General features: G+C 39.3%; 4 protein-coding genes across 5 annotated transcripts in view; 2 read left to right on the plus strand and 2 right to left on the minus strand.

Annotated features, from left to right (window-relative positions):
• Positions 1–9,655, plus strand: part of Mib1 (E3 ubiquitin-protein ligase mind bomb 1) — a 369,291-nt gene extending 359,636 nt beyond the window's left edge. The window contains exons 10-15 of the mRNA XM_077405990.1: positions 3,786–4,005; positions 4,274–4,584; positions 4,975–5,152; positions 5,660–5,861; positions 6,758–6,915; positions 7,423–9,655. Coding sequence (XP_077262116.1) covers positions 3,786–4,005; positions 4,274–4,584; positions 4,975–5,152; positions 5,660–5,861; positions 6,758–6,915; positions 7,423–7,563 — 1,210 coding nt within the window. The 3' untranslated portion in view covers positions 7,564–9,655. The remainder of the gene's footprint in view (positions 1–3,785; positions 4,006–4,273; positions 4,585–4,974; positions 5,153–5,659; positions 5,862–6,757; positions 6,916–7,422) is intronic.
• On the minus strand, positions 9,435–13,829 carry Dlic (dynein light intermediate chain). 2 transcript variants are annotated; one of them, XM_077406094.1, is made up of 10 exons: positions 13,674–13,829; positions 13,406–13,479; positions 12,895–13,011; positions 12,552–12,782; positions 12,124–12,334; positions 11,849–12,037; positions 11,642–11,756; positions 11,416–11,532; positions 10,571–10,736; positions 9,435–10,506 (listed from the first exon to the last, which is right to left on the minus strand). In XM_077406094.1, the coding sequence occupies exons 1-10, from the start codon at positions 13,763–13,765 to the stop codon at positions 10,391–10,393; spliced, it is 1,428 nt and encodes a 475-aa protein (XP_077262220.1). In that variant the 5' UTR covers positions 13,766–13,829; the 3' UTR covers positions 9,435–10,390. The 2 variants fall into 2 exon arrangements, with proteins under 2 accessions (XP_077262220.1, XP_077262212.1); XM_077406086.1 differs by having other exon boundaries at positions 11,392–11,532.
• Positions 13,830–14,228: 399 nt separating this feature from the next.
• On the minus strand, positions 14,229–15,994 carry Mrpl15 (mitochondrial ribosomal protein L15). The gene is made up of 5 exons (XM_077406120.1): positions 15,742–15,994; positions 15,234–15,385; positions 14,993–15,158; positions 14,698–14,857; positions 14,229–14,612 (listed from the first exon to the last, which is right to left on the minus strand). The coding sequence occupies exons 1-5, from the start codon at positions 15,844–15,846 to the stop codon at positions 14,311–14,313; spliced, it is 885 nt and encodes a 294-aa protein (XP_077262246.1). The 5' UTR covers positions 15,847–15,994; the 3' UTR covers positions 14,229–14,310.
• Positions 15,995–16,003: 9 nt separating this feature from the next.
• On the plus strand, positions 16,004–19,024 carry Wwox (WW domain-containing oxidoreductase). The gene is made up of 7 exons (XM_077406108.1): positions 16,004–16,239; positions 16,365–16,429; positions 16,622–16,858; positions 16,923–17,118; positions 17,193–17,378; positions 17,456–17,711; positions 18,299–19,024. The coding sequence occupies exons 1-7, from the start codon at positions 16,145–16,147 to the stop codon at positions 18,497–18,499; spliced, it is 1,236 nt and encodes a 411-aa protein (XP_077262234.1). The 5' UTR covers positions 16,004–16,144; the 3' UTR covers positions 18,500–19,024.
• Positions 19,025–19,647: the final 623 nt, after the last annotated feature.

The following is a 19,647-nucleotide window of genomic DNA, read 5'->3' on the forward strand; positions in this document are numbered from 1 at the left end:
TTCTCTCTCTCTCTCTCTCTCTCTCTCTCTCTCGCTTTCTCGCTTTCTGCATTCGGCCTCAAAATCCTCTCGATATCACTCGCGACGGACGGACGGAGGAATCGCAGCTGCGAGAATTCGCGACGGCAACGACGACGGTGGCGGCGGGCAACGAATACTGAAATAATCGCGAGTCCGCGCTATATTTAGCGAAGCGTTGCGTGCGGACGGAATGATTCCGCGTGCGATCTCGCGCGCCTTTAGCTCATCCCGACGACGAGCTTCCATTCCGCGATCGGCACGACGAGGAATTAAGCGGTATCGATCGTCAGCGATCCGACGATGACGACAACGAAGAAGCGTCCGGTCTTTCTCTGTCTCTCTCTCTCTCTCTCTCTCTCTCTCTCTCTCTCTCTCTCTCTCTCTCTCTCTCTCTCTCTCTCTCTCTCTCTCTGTCTCTCCCTTCCCCCCTCGGGTCAACCGCTCGTGCTCTCATTGTCATTTTGCACACGCTCGTGTCAATTATATTTAGCGTGTCACCGCGTGATCTCTCACTGACTCACTGCACGTCGCGGATCGAAGCACGGGAGACGGCGCGAGCCTCTCGTCGGATCGGACATTCGCAGCTCTCCCATGCAGCTCGGGAGGAACAGAGGCACGCGTGTGTGTCGTTTGGGGCCCGCCGTGGCATCGGGTTCTCGGTAGACTCTGCCGACCGCGATGATGCCACGGCCGTCGCTGACTCACTAAATGCCCGATATATGCGTGCGCGAACCGCGCGCGCGAAGCGCGAAGCGAGTCCGACTCGCGTCTCGCTCGTGAACGTGATCAACAGTTTTATATATATATCCGGAGATTTTATTTCAAGTCTCCTCAAACTCCGTAAAATTGCGCCTGATTTGTCTCCAATCTGTCAAGATTAATCTGCTAATACACGTCTGAGATTTGCCAAAATAGAAAATATTGAAAAATAAAGCTGACAGAAAATCCAACAGAGAATTTTTAAGCTTCTGATAAAATAAGGCGTTGACGAAATTAAATTCACGAAGAGGTCAATAGCAGAAAGAGAACGCACGTATATACTCGTATATATATATATATACGCAACAATCTATATAATTTTGAAATTAAATTATATTGTTAAACGAGGAAAACTTGCTGAAGCTTTTTATATAGTTAAAAACCAAGAAAAAATATTAAAGTAAAAAGTTAAAATTTTTATAACAAGATTATAGATTGTTAAGTTTTGATTTAAGAAAGAAGCTCTTCTCTTTTCCTGTATCAAGAAAATCCCGTGCGAATCTATATGTTTCGCCCTCAGATCATCTTCGTTTATAATCTGAGCTACCGAATGACGTCGGTGTCTCTAATCCCGACACGATACGTCAATAAATGGTGATTTGAAGTCGTAATGATCAGCCGCGAATTGGTGTGTCAGCGTAACGGTATATTAAGTAGTACGTCGGGAGTGCCTAACGACGGTTCATTGATGCCAATAAAGGAATAGAGACGTCGACGGCGGACAAAAGTCCTCGTCGACGAGCGACGGGAAATTAATCGCGGTAATAATATCGCGCGTCGCGCGATATACGCCGCCTAAAGTGAGGCGGGAGTATTTATGCGGGTCCGGGCCCGCGACGATTGCGACGAGTTTCGTCTTTGAGTGCCGCACGAAATGCGACAGGATGATATTAAAACCCGGAGACTGACAGGAGAACGCAATAACCAGAGCGTCGCTCGCTCGCGCTCGCTCATTTCTATTTATTACATCGCGTGAGGCTGCCGTTGTAATTGCGATAATTATCAGCGACCTTAAATCAACGTCGCGACGCCTTTCATTCGTGTATACGAGATCCTACGCAAAACTCAACGCGAATTTTGAATGAAGGGCAATAAATTCTCTCGAGCGACGTGTTAGAACTAAACAGGAAAACACAAAAGTCAAAATTTATATCTTTGTATCTTCCTAGCCGATATTTTGTAATTTGGTATACTTATTGTTTATACATATGTGCATACCGCAAAATAGATATCATTTGATTTTAAAATACATATCATTTTATGTATCTTATTGTTTTAGATCGGTTAAGACTCATTAAGATGTACTTACACGTTATGAGAGTGGACTAATTATTGCATCTAAAAGTGATCGAAATGATATCTATATTATTCAAGACACAGATACATATATTTTTTTAAATTGCTTTAGAAGCAACGCTAGTGAACCAGGCGACCTTAATCGCCACATTATTCCTATCGTTTCACTCGTAATTATTTCAGCAAGCCGTGAAAATTGAGGCGGGAAGGAAAAAAAAAGAGCCGCGGTACAACGAGAGCGGAATAAAATCAACGGGGGAACCGGTCAATGACGCAATAAAATCGCGCGCGCGTCGTCGATGCCGGGCACGAGTACGTACCCGGACATAATTGGCAAAGTAATCGATTTATGGTTATTAACGCGGTAACGGTAACACTCGCGATCATTTGCATATATTCATGACAGGGAGAGTCGGCTGTGACTCGCGGCCGCTGTCGCTGCTGCTCGAGCCGCCGCGGGTCGAGGTGCCGCAATCGCACTTGGATGCAAAACCCGCATCCCTTAGACCGCATTAATGAAAAACGACGCCGCTTACGCGCCATAAAAATTTGATGGTCTCCCACGGAGCGAGACAACGACGGTCGACATCTATAACAGCATCATGAATTTAACGCAGATATTATTACTCCCGTATACGCCGCGACTCCCGCAAGCACATTATAATACAATCGATATATGTATAGACAATAATTTTTGACAGATCATTTTACTTTAACGCTAAGAATAAAATAAATATGTGATTAGGATTATTAGACACAAATTTTGACCATTAAATCATGCTTCGCTGATTTTTCTTCCCGTAGCATTCTTCATAATTTAATTTGTCATGCGTGAAAAAAAAAAATCTTTTTTTTTTAATTTTTTTAAGTAACTGTGTTACTTGTACTTTACAACAACACAGAAATATTATGAGCCTATTTACTAAAATTTCCGCAAACTCCTGCAGTCGGTTTTCTGATTCCGCGAAACTATCGTGACGCATAACTGACGAGGCATCTCTCTGAAAGATGGGAAAGAGAACGCGGGATGGCCTCCTGAGCCGTTTGCGAGATATTTCGAAACATATGCAGGAATCACATGTGTGATGAGACACACGCGTCTATCCCCCTCATACCACAGCAATGGCAACCGCCTCGAAGAGGTCCCCTCGACGAATGCCCTAAGAAACAGCTGTCCCTGTCTCTCTTCGCCACCTTACCATGGGGTCCCATCTCTACCATATCGAATAGTTAGAAATATACGCCAGATACACGGAAGTGTATCGTCTAATAAGAAAACTTGGAATAATGTTGTAAAGATGCGCAAGCAAACGAAAATTAACGTATCATATAATCTCGAAAAAATTTCTTTTGTGGTGTGTATTGATATATTGATATCAAAATATGTTAAATTATAATTAGTTCATAAAAGTTAATAAAATTGAACAGTCTATAAGAAAAAGAGGATAATAATAGAACGTGCATATTGTATACAAATGAAATAATCATATAAAATAGAACAAAATACGTTGCAGAAAATAGAAAACATGTGTGCGCGCGTCTTTATGTTTTATTCAGAACGTTTCTAGAGAGACGTGGAAATTAATTAGGGCAACTCGTTACAAGATAATTTGAACTAAAATTGCGAGGGTGGCGGGAAATGGATTTTCCGCTTTGAGGGTGCAATCGCGGCTTTTTGTCTTAATGCCTCGCATCTCGTTTAATTTCAGTGCGATGCGGGTGCTGCTGTCGAAATTGCCGCGACCCTGGATCGTCGACGAGAAGAAAGATGATGGTTACACTGCCCTTCATTTGGCTGCCCTTAACAATCACGTGGAGGTTGCGGAACAATTGGCACGCGCCGGAAAAGCTGATCTGGATCTGCAGAACGTGAATCTGCAAACCGCTCTGCATCTGGCGGTCGAGCGACAACACACGCAGATCGTCCGGGTACGGATTATTGTCTATTTTTTTACTATTGTTTATTTGTTATTGTATATTTTCGCGAATACCTGCGAAAACCGTTCGCTCCAATTTCGACGCTTTCAATTTGGAACATTTTTGTAAAAAAATTGTGGTATTTAATGGTAATCAAATTTATAATAAACACTAGAATACATTTTTTTCAATCGACATCTGGTAATGGATAATTCGAGTCGTTGTTCTTTCCCCGGACGAGGATCGATAGTTCATTTTACGATAATTTATCCGATCGCAGCTGTTGGTTCGCGAAGGCGCGAATCTGAATGTCGCCGATAAGGATGGAGACACGCCTCTGCACGAGGCCCTTCGACATCACACGTTGTCGCAATTGCGGCAGCTGCAGGACGTGCAGGACGTAGGACGGCTGCTGATGGGCCTGGGCACTCAGGGCCAGGACAAGAAGAGCAGCTCCTTCATCGCATGCTTCCTCGCGGCGCACGGCGCCGACCTGGAGCTCAAGAACAAAAAGGGCCAGACACCTTTGGACCTTTGTCCGGATCCGAATCTCTGCAAGACTCTCACCACCTGTCACAAGGATAAAGAGTCGTTAGTACCTATTTGGGAGAGGAGAGGAGCGCTTTCGAGTCTCTTTCCCCCTTAACTTCAAACTGGATTTTATAGGAACGCCCCCCATTTATTAAAAAATGTTGAACATAATTTCTGAGGTATAGACCTTTTTTTTCAAGATTTTGCTCAACATAATAATCTGTTGGTGGAATTTGTAGGAATTTATCTTTCGCAAAAACTTTGATTTATTTAATACGATTTAATAAGAGAGAGAGAACAAAAGATTTGATCGCGAAGAATTAAAACGCGAATTCGTACAATTGATTGCCTCGTTACGTGCTCCACGTCTAATTCCCTGTGCAATTACACCATACATCGCCGTATCTCTTAGGATAATAATATTCGGTAACGTGTAGCTACCTTTTCCAGGCACGACATCGACGAACCCCCTGTCCCATCGGCGGCGATCGACGAGTGTCTCGTATGCTCCGATGGCAAACGAGAGATGCTGTTCGGTCCCTGTGGGCACGTTGCTTGTTGTAACGCCTGTGCGCCGAGGGTGAAGAAATGTCTGATTTGTCGTGAAAATGTTCTCTCTCGAGTAAAGGTAAAATATTGACGCTATTATTGTATTTTCCTATTATTACTATTATTATATTATACAATGTAATATATATAATGCCATTTTTATTTTTAAAACTTGCTTTTTTAATAACTAATTTTATATTAATATTAGATTTATAAATTCCCTGTCAATTGTGTTTTAATAATGTCCTTAATAATAATTATTATCCTTTTCGACGGTTGTATGAATTTGTTTATAGAAAATGAACTTTTCTCTATGAGAGAAAAATCAATTTTATCTTTATACATCAGCAATACGTTTCCAGTGGCCTCAATTTAATCTTTTGTAAAGCCGCTGAAGTTTTAGTCACGCAATAAGTTACTCCTTTCATCGATATGACTCGATACAGCCGCACGCTGCGCTGTCACTTCGCAGACCGACGATTGTTGACCGAATAGTCCCGTTCTGTCCTGGAATAGATCCTCGAAACTGTAAACGCGCATTCTACCCATCTCCTGCCTTGGCGCAATAATGGTCGTTTGTTCCCAGATCGAAGAATGCGTGGTGTGTTCGGATCGCAAGGCGGGCGTGCTGTTCCGCCCGTGCGGACACATGTGCGCCTGCGAGAGCTGCGCGGCCCTGATGAAGAAGTGCGTGCAATGCCGGGCCCAGATACAGCACATGGTACCGCTCTCGGTCTGCTGCGGCGGCGGCGGTGATGTCACCTACGTGAAGGGGTGCAACGCCTCAGGTATCAACGTCCCGCTTCGCACAGCCTCTCCTCGCCTATCCTCGCATCTATCTAATCGCACGGAATATATTGAACTGCTCCCACATAACGATTAGATAGCCTCACCTCTAATCTCGCTTGGAATATACACGGACTATTCTCAAAATCGTATCCGCACGGTTCACGCGTGCATTTTCTGCCTTCCAATAATTAAGATAATGAACGGGATCGAAGGGTGAATCGGATTGAAGATTGCCTTTAATCCGCGAACGGCCTGATTTCGTTTTTCTTTTCACGTATAGTCATTTGGAGTGATTATTACACCTCAATTAAAAGTTATTGTTATTAATTACATATTGTATATTTTTTATTGTTATATAACTTATTAGTATTTGAAGGCAATAGATTTACTTAAATTAAAATATTTTGGAAAAAGTAAAGAGGAACGAGAAAAATATTAAAAAACGAAAACATTAAAATTGTGGCGTGAGCTTTATTTTTTCGACGCTGGTGTAAAAATCACCAGGCGCACGTTCCTGGGTTAAAAAGTGGTCGCAAAAGTAGCTAACACACGTATATATCTGATACTCTTCGAATTATTAAATGTAAAAAGTATTTCAAAAATTATAAAATATGTCTAATTTTTCTATATTTACTGACAACCCATAATGCAAACTTTTTGATGTAATCTATTGCACAACCGTTTTGTATATTAATTTCGATGTTTTCTCTAGTTAAAATATTCATTTTGCTATTGAGATATAACGTTAATGATATTGCGAGTAAAAATATGAATTGCGATAAGTAAATATAAACGCATCGCTTAGCGATGCTGCCGTTGTTGGGGAATTGGCGAGACTTTTCTTCTTTATTTTTTCTTTCTTTTTTTTTTTTTAACCAACTATTATGCTTCGAAGGAACAATATCCGAAGTCAAGGCGGATCCCGAAGAAGAGCCGACGCCCTTGAACAACACTGGGGCTGGGGAAGCTCTCCTAATGAACAACGGCAGCCGAGATACTTCCCACAGCGACATACAAAAACTACAGCAGCAATTGCAGGACATCAAGGAGCAGGTACGTGTCCCTTCCGCGTCTCGCTTCGTTATGCGCCGCTTTAATGAAACGAATAATTTAATTTGTGTCGAAGAAAGAAGTCCGCACCGCGCTCCGTACAATTACCTCTCGCTCTCGAAAAACCGGAATACGTTTTCTCGGGCTGTATTTCAAGCCTTCTTGTCGCGAGTGCCGCAACAACTTCAACCGTGACGCTTCCTAGTTTTTACTTCATTAGTTTCAAGAAAGATTCAAGAAGTTAGATTATAACTGAATTAGAAGAATTCGATTAGAAGAAATTAATTTTGTTTTATTCGACTTCGAGCGGGATTTTAAGAAAATCTAAACTTTCTAAAAGATACAGAATGTTATAAATAAAGGTATACGTGACAAGAATCGGAAACTCCTGGAAACCATTCGAGTGTAATAGCGCAGCTTGAATAAACTGATTTATACTCATGACGGGCTACTGAATTCGGAACACCGTGCAGAATAATTTGCGAAAGTCCTATTCTCTTATTGTTGCAGACCATGTGCCCGGTTTGTCTGGACCGTCTGAAAAACATGATCTTCCTGTGCGGACATGGTACTTGCCAAATGTGCGGCGACCGGATGTCGGAGTGTCCAATATGTCGCAAGGCGGTAGACAAACGCATTCTACTCTACTAAAAATAAAAGACTGTCACCGGCCACATTGCGCGCTTAAGTTTTTCCGAGAGAACGATTGTATGACGGACGAATTATAATCCACGACGATCCACGACACTTCGCGAGAGAAAATGTTTTCTCCTTCGTCCCGTTTATTTCTGACAGTATCATGCCAAGTTGAATCGCAAAGTAACGTTGTTTAAAAAAAAAAAATCACGATATTCGATGGCGTAACATTGAAGAATAGTGAAGATATTAAATGTCTCTCTTCTCTCGAGCTGCGGTTTATAGATAAAAATGTAAACTGATTGATAAACGACCCGCGATAAGTATAAGTACGCACAATTATTATTTATTATTCACATCTCTAATAAGAGAAACTCGTTGCATGATAGATAATGTATTATGCTGTTAAAGTTGCGTTTATATGTAGCCGTACGGCTATCAATATGTAGGTGTAACATATTTCCAATAAGCTTCCTACAAAAACCTTTATTTACCATTTATGAATACTGTCGTCTTTCTGCATTGATAAAAAATTCAGAAAATCCTCAGTAGACGTTAAAAAGTTCTTCCGAATATCAATAGAAATAATAATTTTATATCCATCTTGAATAATTCTCACATAGATTGCCAAAATTAATAATAAGTATAAAAATATTGCATTTTAATTGTTTGATTTTTCAAAGTATACAAATAAAAGAAGAAATATAATAAGATGATTTATCGTTGTTGAGTAGCTATTATAATCTGCTAATATACGTGATGTTACATAAATTGTTAAAAATATTTTCGATACAATGCAGTGATGGATCTACATCTACAGCGGCAAAGTAACGAAGCTATATGTTCAATTTCTTTTTTCTCAACTTTATAATTGATATATTAATTATATATTTGAACGTAATAATTATATTAATTGACATAAAACTTATATTGATCATATTTTCGAAGTTTTAATATTTCAAAGATAAATGACTTAACATATAAGTTTATATTAATAATATTGTTTATATCAATTTTGACAGTAATGAATATATATACATATATACACATATACGAAAGATATATACATAAGATATACATATGCATATATGTATATGAGATACGTATATATATGTATATATGTATAATTTTATATTTATAGAATGGATCTTTTTTCAGAAATATTAGCTTTAGCTCTAAAAACACTGATCCTATCGTATACCTATGTCTTATGAAGCTATTAAAGACATATAGTATATCCTCTTTTCTTTTTTTATGTCAGTTTTGATGCATTTCTTGTATATATTTCATGTAAGCGCTTTTGCTTATAAATAATTGCCGAATGTGAATGAGTGAGTTTTATGTTATTTGATTATCAGTTTGTAGTCAAGTACTTGATGATTAGCTCAATTTCAAAAATTATTTATATTGGTATATATCACGACGCTCGATAAGACGTAATTTTAGACGAAAAATATGAAGTAATGAATATATAAAATAGAATGATTTATATTTGAAAGCCATTCCTATTTTGACAGTATTTCTAATACTTATTTTATTACTGTCTTTCTCGAGGTTTATTTCAATATATATCACTATATAATCATCAATATACAATGCGAATTATATGATATTATAAATAATATAAATAAAATTGTGTGACAACAGTCTGAGCTGCGATAATCATGTCGCAAATGTGTCCCCATACAGGGGACAGGAAAGATTATATTATCGCATTATCGTTGATTGCTTCGATGTATTTTATCTAGTATAATGAAATAAAGGAATTTTGTATATACAAATTCGCCGTACGAATTCCTTTATTAAATGTCATTCAATAGAATTGTAATTAAATTGTATGATAAATTAATTATTGCTCGGACTAAAAATAAGTGTAAGAAACAAGATATACGAAAAATTATTTATTTTCATCGAGGATTTGAATTTCATATACATAGAGCCACATTTATGTTGATAATCGAATGTACATATCTCCGCTCACCTGCTTTCTTGAGTCTACGGATAACATACTCAGCTAGAAATCCACAAAGGAAGTATAGAATTTACACGCGCGATATATGGACATCTATTCCAGTCTCATACCATTATTTATCCCTAAATCTGAAGACTGCACTGCATCTTCCGTTAAAAGGATTCTCCCATTTTATTTTATGAACAATTCGTATAAAAGACTATCTCATGCATTCGCACAACACTTTCGCAACGCTAACGGCACTTACGTTGTCAAAATTAGACCGAATGCAGTGACAAGCCAACATGGAGATCTATCTCGTAAAGAAAATCGATCGAGTATATAAAACATAGAGTATTCGCTTATGAAGAAGAGAAAAAAGATGTGCATTCATATGTAAATATATAGAACGATAAAAAAAAATCGCGTTTCCGTTTTCACGTACACCGGCGTTGCTAAATAATTTACTATGACCAGGCGCTAAGACATGTGTGCGTAAGCATAAATATCTCAGTAATATTATTATATTAAATATTTTAATTACATTAATTTAATAGCTTTCTAATTGTTTTCTGCTTCGTTATTGATATTTAGTCGATTACGACATTCGAAGCTGTCGCAAAACTGCAAGACAGATTACATATTTATTTATTTATTTTTTTAATTTTTCTCTTTTGCGATGTGATCAGGTTACATTATCATCGATTAGATTAGAGCTAAATTTTACCTCTTCGCAATCCACATCTTACCATTATATTACGATCGCTCCCATTATAACGAGTGGGCTACAAGGTATTTCAGATTTGTGTTGGAATTCTGTCTAATGACAACGAAGCTTCCGATTATCATCTTCATTGTATCAATGGATCGCGAAAAAAAAGCGCGCTATTTTTAACATTCAGACGACGAGTTCAGGTTGGGTGGTGAAAGTTTCTTGGTCCGAGTAAGACGATCTAACTCCGCTGCTGCGTCATTACACATCGTTGCCTTGTCCACCGGTGTAGCATCTGAAGTACGAAATGTCTCTTTCAGTACATTTTTATTATAAGTAGAAGTTATTATTATACATACCAAGTTTCATGGGACTTGTTCCTACGCTACCCGGCGCTCCCGGTGAACCGGGCTGCACTCCAGTCTTCTTGTAGAGAAGAGAATTGAAGAAATTAGCTAAGACACCCTCCCCGGACGGTGTCGCGCCGCTACCCTTGGGATCCAGTTTTTTGTTCGGTGACGCGACCTATTCGCAAAATCATTAGTGTCTGTCCATTGTTGAGAAAAGGAGTTTTACTACTCGTAATGGACAGATCATACCACATAGATTAGAACATGCTTTCAAATGTTAACTGCAATAACCACAAGAGATGACGGCTGGAATTGAAATTACGTGGAGAGTTAAACGACACATGTACAGTGGACTGTCGGGAATTTTTGTACATAATTTATCGTCGTGATTTATCGGCTTTAGGATTAAATTACTGTATGTTAAATGGAATAAATGACTTTGCACGGTAAGACACTTTTGTCACTATGTTAATGAACTGCAACTACATTGTCATTCTATGAAGTGACTTCATTAGATACATTAAGCAGGTTTTCTAAAAGGCGCGTAAGCTCTTAATACACGAAGGACAAAAATACATTTACTCTTAACATCAAATAAATGGATCTGTACAAATGAACGAAACAGTTACGTGACAATTATGTATAATGAATGAAATAACTGGCACAAATGTATATCGGGTTACAGACTTAATAGTTCCGTATGTAAAAGATGAGATTAATGAATCACTCGCACGATTTTATAATTGCAGTGAGAAAATTAGTGACAATGCTGTGGTTCTTTGATTTGACACGCAACACGAAGAGCATGCTCCATTTGTAAATGGTATAACCTGTATAACTGGTCCAGGGCTTGCCTGATTCCGAGTCGTTGGAGAACGAGTAGGGTCTTTTAAGCCCGACAGAGCTGCTTGCTGCCGCGCGAGAAAAGCTTGCTCATCTTCCGCCTGAACCTCCATTTCTCTAGCAACGCACTATATCAATAACAGATAAAATATTCAGCTAGTACATTTGCATCATGTCAGAAAAGTTGTATATATTAGGGGGCGCAAAGCAGTAATACGAAGCGGTACGACAGCATACTTTTCGATTCGTTGCTGGCTGTGCGATAACATCGCGATAGTAATCGTTTGCCTTCATGGATTGTAAATTCTCGTGCAAAATACTAATCTTCTTCATGTTATCCCAACCAGCAGGTCTAAAAATAATGCGCAATGCAAATAATTTTAACATATGCACGCATGAAGAAAAGAAAAAAAATTTTTAGTCGCGTCAATCAGATGGTCTTACATAAGTACTGCATCCTTTTCGACGACCAATGCCGGTGTTCTGAACGGTAAAGAGTAAATTCTATGCGTTAAATATTTATAAAGCAAATCACAGTTCTTGTCTTCCTTTGCCGATGTGTAGAAGAGACCCGCGCCGTATTGTAAGCAAAACCGCCTGATCCATTGTTGCATGAAGTCGAAGTGCTCGTCTCTGTGAACAAAAAGGAAATAACCGATGCGAGATTAACGTTTGTTAATGATTTGCATTACCACTTGAATTTTTCACTCGATACTCACTTATAATCCTGTTCCTTTTCAAGAGTGGACATATAATCAGTTTTCGTTACGACTACGACGACGTCTAGGCCTAAATTGGTTGTAAGTACTCCTTCCGGTAAGGGTAAGCCTTCGGCGGTATCGTCGTCCAGATTACGACTTGTACGTCGCAAAGGACTTCCAGGATCAAGTTCATCTCCTGGTTCTGTATAGTCTTGCCACTTCTTAATATCTAGCGAAATAAAACGTATGTAACAATGTTTCTCAAGAAGCTTGACATTTACTTTCTACCAGCAAAAACACGCATTGCAAATATTAGTCTTAACTTTGATCATTAAAAATGAAAAAAGCGAGAAGTAATCAAAGTGGCGAGCGATATTTACATTATTAATGGCGTTTACAAGCAATGGTACAGCACTACATAATCATCCTACTTTTATCCTACTTACTAAGCTGCCTGCATCGTTGCCTAGTATCATTATCTAAAGGTAATTTGTCAATGTGATCGCCTAACAATGCCGCCCACGATTGAAGCTGATCGAGAATGGCCCATGGTGTGGTCATGGCAGCGACCAACATAACAAGCGTATGTGGAAACCTCTCTTTGTTCAGAGCATATCTCAGAAGATTTGCGTGACCCGGGTCTCCATCTAGAACCCATACGGACAGTCTCGTATGATCTGCAAAGAAATCAAACATCACATTATTTGTCAATATCAAGCTGTAATTAAGCAACAATCCAAATATCTATCTTATCAGCCGTCTAAACGATTATCTTAATTTCATGCTAACCGTCTCTGTAATCATCTCTCACGTCGATATATGCAAATTCTAGCCCAGAACCTTTCTTCGGGTCCTCTACACCTTGTAGTTTAGCTATAAGCGTAGTTTTCCCGCTCTCATTGTCACCTGAAAAAATATGTAATCCTATTTCTGCAAAAATCAATTAAAAACGTAACATTTACCAAATTATTGCTGTGTATTATATTTGCCGTTAATAATTTGTCGAAGGAGACAGATACGTTCCTTTATACAACGTGCTCTAAATGTATGAGCACAACTGAACGCAGATAGCACGCAGAATGCATCTTGTCGATATAACCTTACGCGCTTCGACAAAACGTCACGCGCGAATAAATGAAATAATCGCGACGAGAGGACGGATTTGTCTCCTACGAGCGAGTAGCACGGATATGACGACAAAGCGCTTTTTTCTGTCGATGACACACGCGTCAAGCAACGGAATAGCTACTTAATATGCGTGCTACATCGAGCGATCGGGGACCCGTGCCGAGTATTTTACCTAGAACGAGGACATTTTTGTTCGACGGCAGCTTGTTGTTGCCGCTGTTTTGCACTTCCGCCAGGATAGACGACCTGCAAAGCATACGATAAATGTCGAGTGAGGCACGATCGAGTCAAACGCGTAATTTTTCTCACGCAGCAAAGATGTGTCACGCGAAGCGGAGAGCATCTCACGCTCGCTCTCTTTCTCTCAAAAACGAAACGGCCGTTTCGCGGCGTGATCTCAATATATATACGGTTAACGTCGCGCGGGCTACGGCACGTACCACAAGTTGTCCTTATTCTCGATGTCCTCTTTCTTTTTTGTCTGAAAGCCATTGCTCTGCACCATCGTATCAACCATCGTCGCTGCCATCATCCATTTGACAGGCACAAGGATATCGATTGCAAGTTGCAAGCGCGCGAGCGGCGGCGCGGGTGTGGTGGAGTCCACAGTCGCGGCTCGCGAGGTCGAGCGCGTATCGCATTTCGATTCCGATTCGACCGGCGCCGAGTAAATCGACCTCGGCGATTGTCGAAGCGCGCGTTTGAAATTGCAGACACGCCGCGAGATCTAGGCTGCGGTCCATTTGATGTTACAAGTTCTTCGAAGCGTTCTTTTTCTTCTTCTTTCTTGAAAGAAAGAAGAAGAAGAATGCTTCGAAGCATTTGTAGCATCAAATGGACCGCAGCCCTAATCCCGTGAGATTAAAAAAAAAAAAAAAAAAACACTTGTGATGTGCGCTACACGCGTTACTTTATTCTACCTAGTCACCTAGTGGTTAATTATTATATACGGTGTTTGATAATATCATAATATCATAATTTTAATAACAAAACGATTGTCGTTCGCATAAAGTATCATTTATTAAATCTAATTTATTCACATATATATTGCAATTGTATGTATCTTCGTGCCTCGTCTCAACTCGCGTAGAACTCCTTCAGATACTCGGCCTTCGGTTTCAGTATGACTCCATCCTTGAGACTGACCAGCCAGCCCGGTTCCAGACCGTAAAACATTTGCCGCGGATCCTTGCGCTCGCACAACATCTCGTAATCGGGATCGTCCTCGATCTTCGGTAATTCGTAGCCGTACTTTTGCGCCAGTACCAGTCGTTCGTGAGAGATCTTCTCGGGATCGGCCAGGTACCCTCTCGAAGCGGCGCTGGAATAATATTCTAAGCAATCCGTCGGCGGCGGAAGCCTACGCGGTATTGGTTCACCTATACATTATGGAAAAGAAGGCACGTATAAAAAAAAGGCACTTAGATTATTTTCCAGAAGTGAAAGGTATATCCTTAAAACTACCTCTGTTGAAGAATAATTCTGTATCGGACATGGCATGAAGGCAGTGCGTGTCATAGTAGGCGGTTGTAATTACACCACCATTTCTCTCAATCGCGGCGATTACAGGCTCGCTGGCCCACTGCACCTCTATGTTTATTTTGGCATTAAAGCAATGTGCCCCCTTGAAACAGAGAGTTCCCTTATTACATTCTCAGAATACACAATATATCACAACCTATATATATATATATATATATATATACATATATATATATATAATATATATATTGTAAATCACACACACACGAGACATTACCTGATCTGTTAAATGAACTCCGGCATGTTTATGGTGCACATTTATATTGTACAAACCAGTGTTTATCAATGATACGAGATCGATTGGTCTACTGATATCTAGCCGATTTGTGTCGATATACATTTGCAGCATTTGTAAAGAGAGCGGTGGATATTCTCGTCTCAAGCTGAAAACGCACAGAATTTATTTTCTTAGAAGAGAATCCAACGTGTATGGTTTCTTATAAATCCATCAAACTTACTGGTGTCCTTTATAATAAGGTTCCTTGCCGAATCTCAGATAAAAGGGGGTATTGCCAGTCTCGTAACCCAGACGCAAATAATTTTGTCTTTGGGTGGCGCCCTTGTTTCCACAACCATGCTTATCACCACCGTGTTGACCTCTACCACGTTTCTGTACATGAGAATAATCAGGGAGATTAAAATAAAGTAACATCTTAGCGTTATATTAAAAGTGTACGTGTAATGTAACTCAATAATTCTTATTTCGTTGCACGCAAAATATAAATGTATAACTATATAATATATAATGGCATATAAATACTGTATTATATATAAATATTATAGTTACACTATATTAAATATTATAATTGATAAATCATAGAAAATGAATCCGGTCCGGCGTCACAGTGTCACGCCGGATTAACATTCTAATTGCATAAATTCGTGTATTTAAACTTTCGTAAGCTGAAAAATTGTGTCTTCTGCGTTTTTGCGTTACAATTATCCTGTATAAAGACTACATCTTACAGGCTGTTTCGTCGAGCCAGGATTATTTTTTATGTTTCCTAACGACAGTCTGGGTAGCACTCTCAACATAGACAATGCCAGATCTTTTCCTTGCTTCCCAGCCATGTCGGTGTCGGTAACTCGTCGTTAACCAATTCTTCGATATGAACAAATTCGTATTTAATAATTGTGCACGCCGATATTGGAGCATCCATAAACTTTCTAACCTAAAAAACTATCTCGCGCGACATCCACCATGCCACCATCCACCATCCACCTGCAGCCTGCAGTCGGCCGGTATCGATCAGTATCGATTGATGGAAAATGGAAAGGAGAATGAATGAGGTGTAGTCGGTGTAGTCGGTGTAGAGAATGCAATTGAAAGTGAACAGGTGACGGGAGGTATTTAACAAGCCAGCCAAGGATGGTGGGTGTTTTGAATGATTCCGACAGCGAGGACGAGCTGCCGCCTGGTTGGGAGGAGAGGACGACATTGGATGGAAACGTCTATTATGTGAAGTAATTATACGACAGTGCACTTCCATGCGAAATGACCTTTGATCTTTCGACGGAAATCAAAGGTTGTTTTGCACATCGTGCAGCTGGGATATAAGAACGTAATTTAACGAGATACCGTGTTGCAGTCACTATACCAAGGGCACGCAATGGACGCATCCTAGAACTGGTCGTAAAAAGATCGTCAACGGAGGTATATGTTTGTTTTCTCTATTATTCATCATTTTATATCAGATGAGATTGATAGCATTAAAACAAAAAAGTAGAACAATATGAGTATAATGTCATCAAATCATATTTCTTAACTTATTTGAAAGTGTTTTAAAAGTTAATAGATATAAGTAGATAGAAATAAAACACAAGATTAAATTTAAAAATCAAATAGATTTGCCAACTGGATGGGAGAGATGTGTATCAGATGACGGTAAAGTTCTATACATCGATCACGCAAATCGTACAACAACCTACACTGATCCACGATTAGCATTCGCTACCGAGTACAGAGAGATGTCTCAAGTATTGCGACAAAGATTTGATGCAAGTAGCACTGCCCTGGCGGTGTTACATGGCCGAGATCTGCGCAACAAAGTTGCTCTCGTTACGGGAGCTAATGCAGGCATTGGTAAGCGAGAATAGTTATAGCAATTATTCTTATCCTTTAACTAATTAACACTTTCTGTATACAGGATATGAAACAGCAAGATCATTAGCTTTACACGGCTGCGATGTGATATTAGCTTGTAGAGATGTAGAAAAGGCCAATGAAGCTATAAGGCGTATTCGACAAGAGAAGGATACTGCAAGTTGTGTAGCTTTAAAAATGAACTTGTCATCACTGAGCGGCGTACGTGAAGCTGTTGAGGAGTTCAAGCTAAAATTCAAGTACGTTTGTAACGCATAGCTATAAATTATTTTGATATTACTTTGTTACTACGTGAAATTTCCTAATCTTTCAGGTCTCTGCACATTCTTATATTAAATGCCGGCGTGTTTGGAATACCTTATCAACTTACAGAGGACGGTTACGAGACGACGTTTCAAGTCAATCACCTGGCGCAGTTTTATTTGACGCTTCTGTTGAAACAGACTATACAGAACACCAACAATCCTAGGATCGTAGTGGTTTCCAGCGAATCGCACAGGTTGTATCTCGATATATTCTCCAATGTAATATTAATTAAATCGAGAATTTTTGTAACCAGATACATTTGTTGTACAGATTTTCATTGATACGGACTGTAGAAGACCTTCATCAGTTAACTTTGTCTCCACCGGCATATAAGTATTGGGCGATGAACGCATACAACGTATCGAAGCTCTGTAATATTCTATTTGCGCAAGAACTGGCGCGGCAATGGCCCTCCGTAAGCGTATTTGCTTGTCATCCCGGTAACCTGGTGTCTACATCCCTATCGCGTCATTGGTGGCTATACCGATTGTTGTTCGCTTTAGTACGGCCGTTCACGAAATCATTGGTATGTGTATGATATAAATCTCATAAATTCGAAGTATAGGTTCCAATGGAAATCCGTGCGAATATAGAAAACGGGCTAACTTTTACATATCTTCCTTGAATTGAATCGATTTAATTAGGTGTAGGAGGGGGGGGGGAGATTTTACTACTCCAACCGGAGCTGTGTTTCAAGTCTGACAAATTTAGTCGGCGCGCAGTCAAGGTTGGAAGATATGTAAAATAGAAATAAAAATAAAACTTATGCGCATTGTTTACCGCGCCTGGTTCTTAGCCCGTTTTCTATATTTGTAAATCTCATAATTTATGCATAGTGCTATAGGTTTAAACTTCGAAGAATGAACTTTAAAATAACACAAAAAGATAGATTTGTCCATCTTTTTCTTTCGTACTCTAACATTTCATACTCGAATGATATATTTATAAGAAGTCAAAGAAAGTTTTCAGGTCTAATATAAGCTTATTCAGAGTTGCATTTTTCAATGCTTCATTCTTTGTATTACGCGCGTTGTACTACGCGCTTCTGATTTATGTTTATATTATAATCTTGAAGAACAGATAGGATAATGAATTAAATAAAACTCATTGCAGCAACAAGGAGCGAGCACGACAGTATTCTGCGCTACTGCACCCGAGTTGGAAGGTGTAACAGGTAGCTACTTCAACAACTGTTGTCGTTGTCAACCAACGAACGCTGCGCTGGATCCTGCATTAGCTGCGCGATTGTGGACTCTCAGTCAGGATATGATAGCAGATGCTTTAAAAAGAGATAGGGATAATTGCGGAGACTAAAGCATTAGCTTTATAGATGAAATCTAAAGAAATACTAATATTTTTATATTATCATACTATAATATATAAAACCCGAGTGTTTGTCTGTCTGTCTGTCCGCGAACTTCTCATTCGTTAATGGACCGAATTTCAAAGCATTGTATCAAGAGACACGGTAGTGTCTCGCGCCAAGTACACGCGGAGCGAGACCGACCGTGACTCTTTTACGCGACGCGACGGGTTGCGAGTACCCGAGATGTTGAGATCTCGATAACGAGTGAACGGATCAAGTTCTAAGTAGGCTTGATCGATATATGAAGTATACATTGTATAAAATGTATAATTTTTCGTTACCAATCTTTTTGAAAACCGGTTCCGACATTTTTTCAATTTCTCGGGAAATAATTGACCGAATCTTAAACGGGGATTGCCATGATGTGTATAATAATGTAAGAAATAATTAAACTATTGGTGATTTGTAGTAGATTTTGGTAAAGATGAAAGAATATTATTGTTGGAGTTTGAATAAAAATGATAACAGCACAATACGATACTATCTTTGGCTTTGAACTTTCTTATATTCGTTGAAAGATCATGTAATCCATTTACTGCATTGACCCACTTTTCCAACAAACTTCTCTTATCTCTCTAGTGAAACCGAGTGCGTTTTTTTACATCAGTGCAACGAGAATGTATGTTACGCATGCCGGATTTTATAGGTCAGTTGTCTGATGAACTCCGCAACCGCCAATTACCTGAATGTCATGTCGCACAATGAAACGTTGGGGATCGGTACCCTGAACGCGATGGCTGAAATCTTGCCTTTCAGCTCGGGGATAATTTTGGTTAATGACTTGGCCGCGCCGATCGCGGTCGGAATGATATTCTGGAGTGCGCTTCTACCGTCCCTCCACAATGCCATAGGTCGAAGCTGCAACAAAATATAATCGTGCAAAGCACACACATGAAACTTTTATAACGATTATTTAGGTTCTTTAACCCGCTGTGCAATAAATAATTATATATATATATATATATATATATATATAATTATTTCATATATTTTAGTATTTATATATATCATTATGTTGCATCATATTAACAATAATTCATTTATTATATATGTAATATTTCTTAATATTTTAATTTCTTTCATTTTTTTAAGCGCG

The sequence above is a fragment of the Temnothorax americanus genome, unplaced genomic scaffold (assembly GCF_048541705.1).
Source record: "Temnothorax americanus isolate GAGA-0224 unplaced genomic scaffold, ASM4854170v1 Scaffold1, whole genome shotgun sequence".
NCBI classification, from domain to species: Eukaryota; Metazoa; Arthropoda; class Insecta; order Hymenoptera; family Formicidae; genus Temnothorax; species Temnothorax americanus.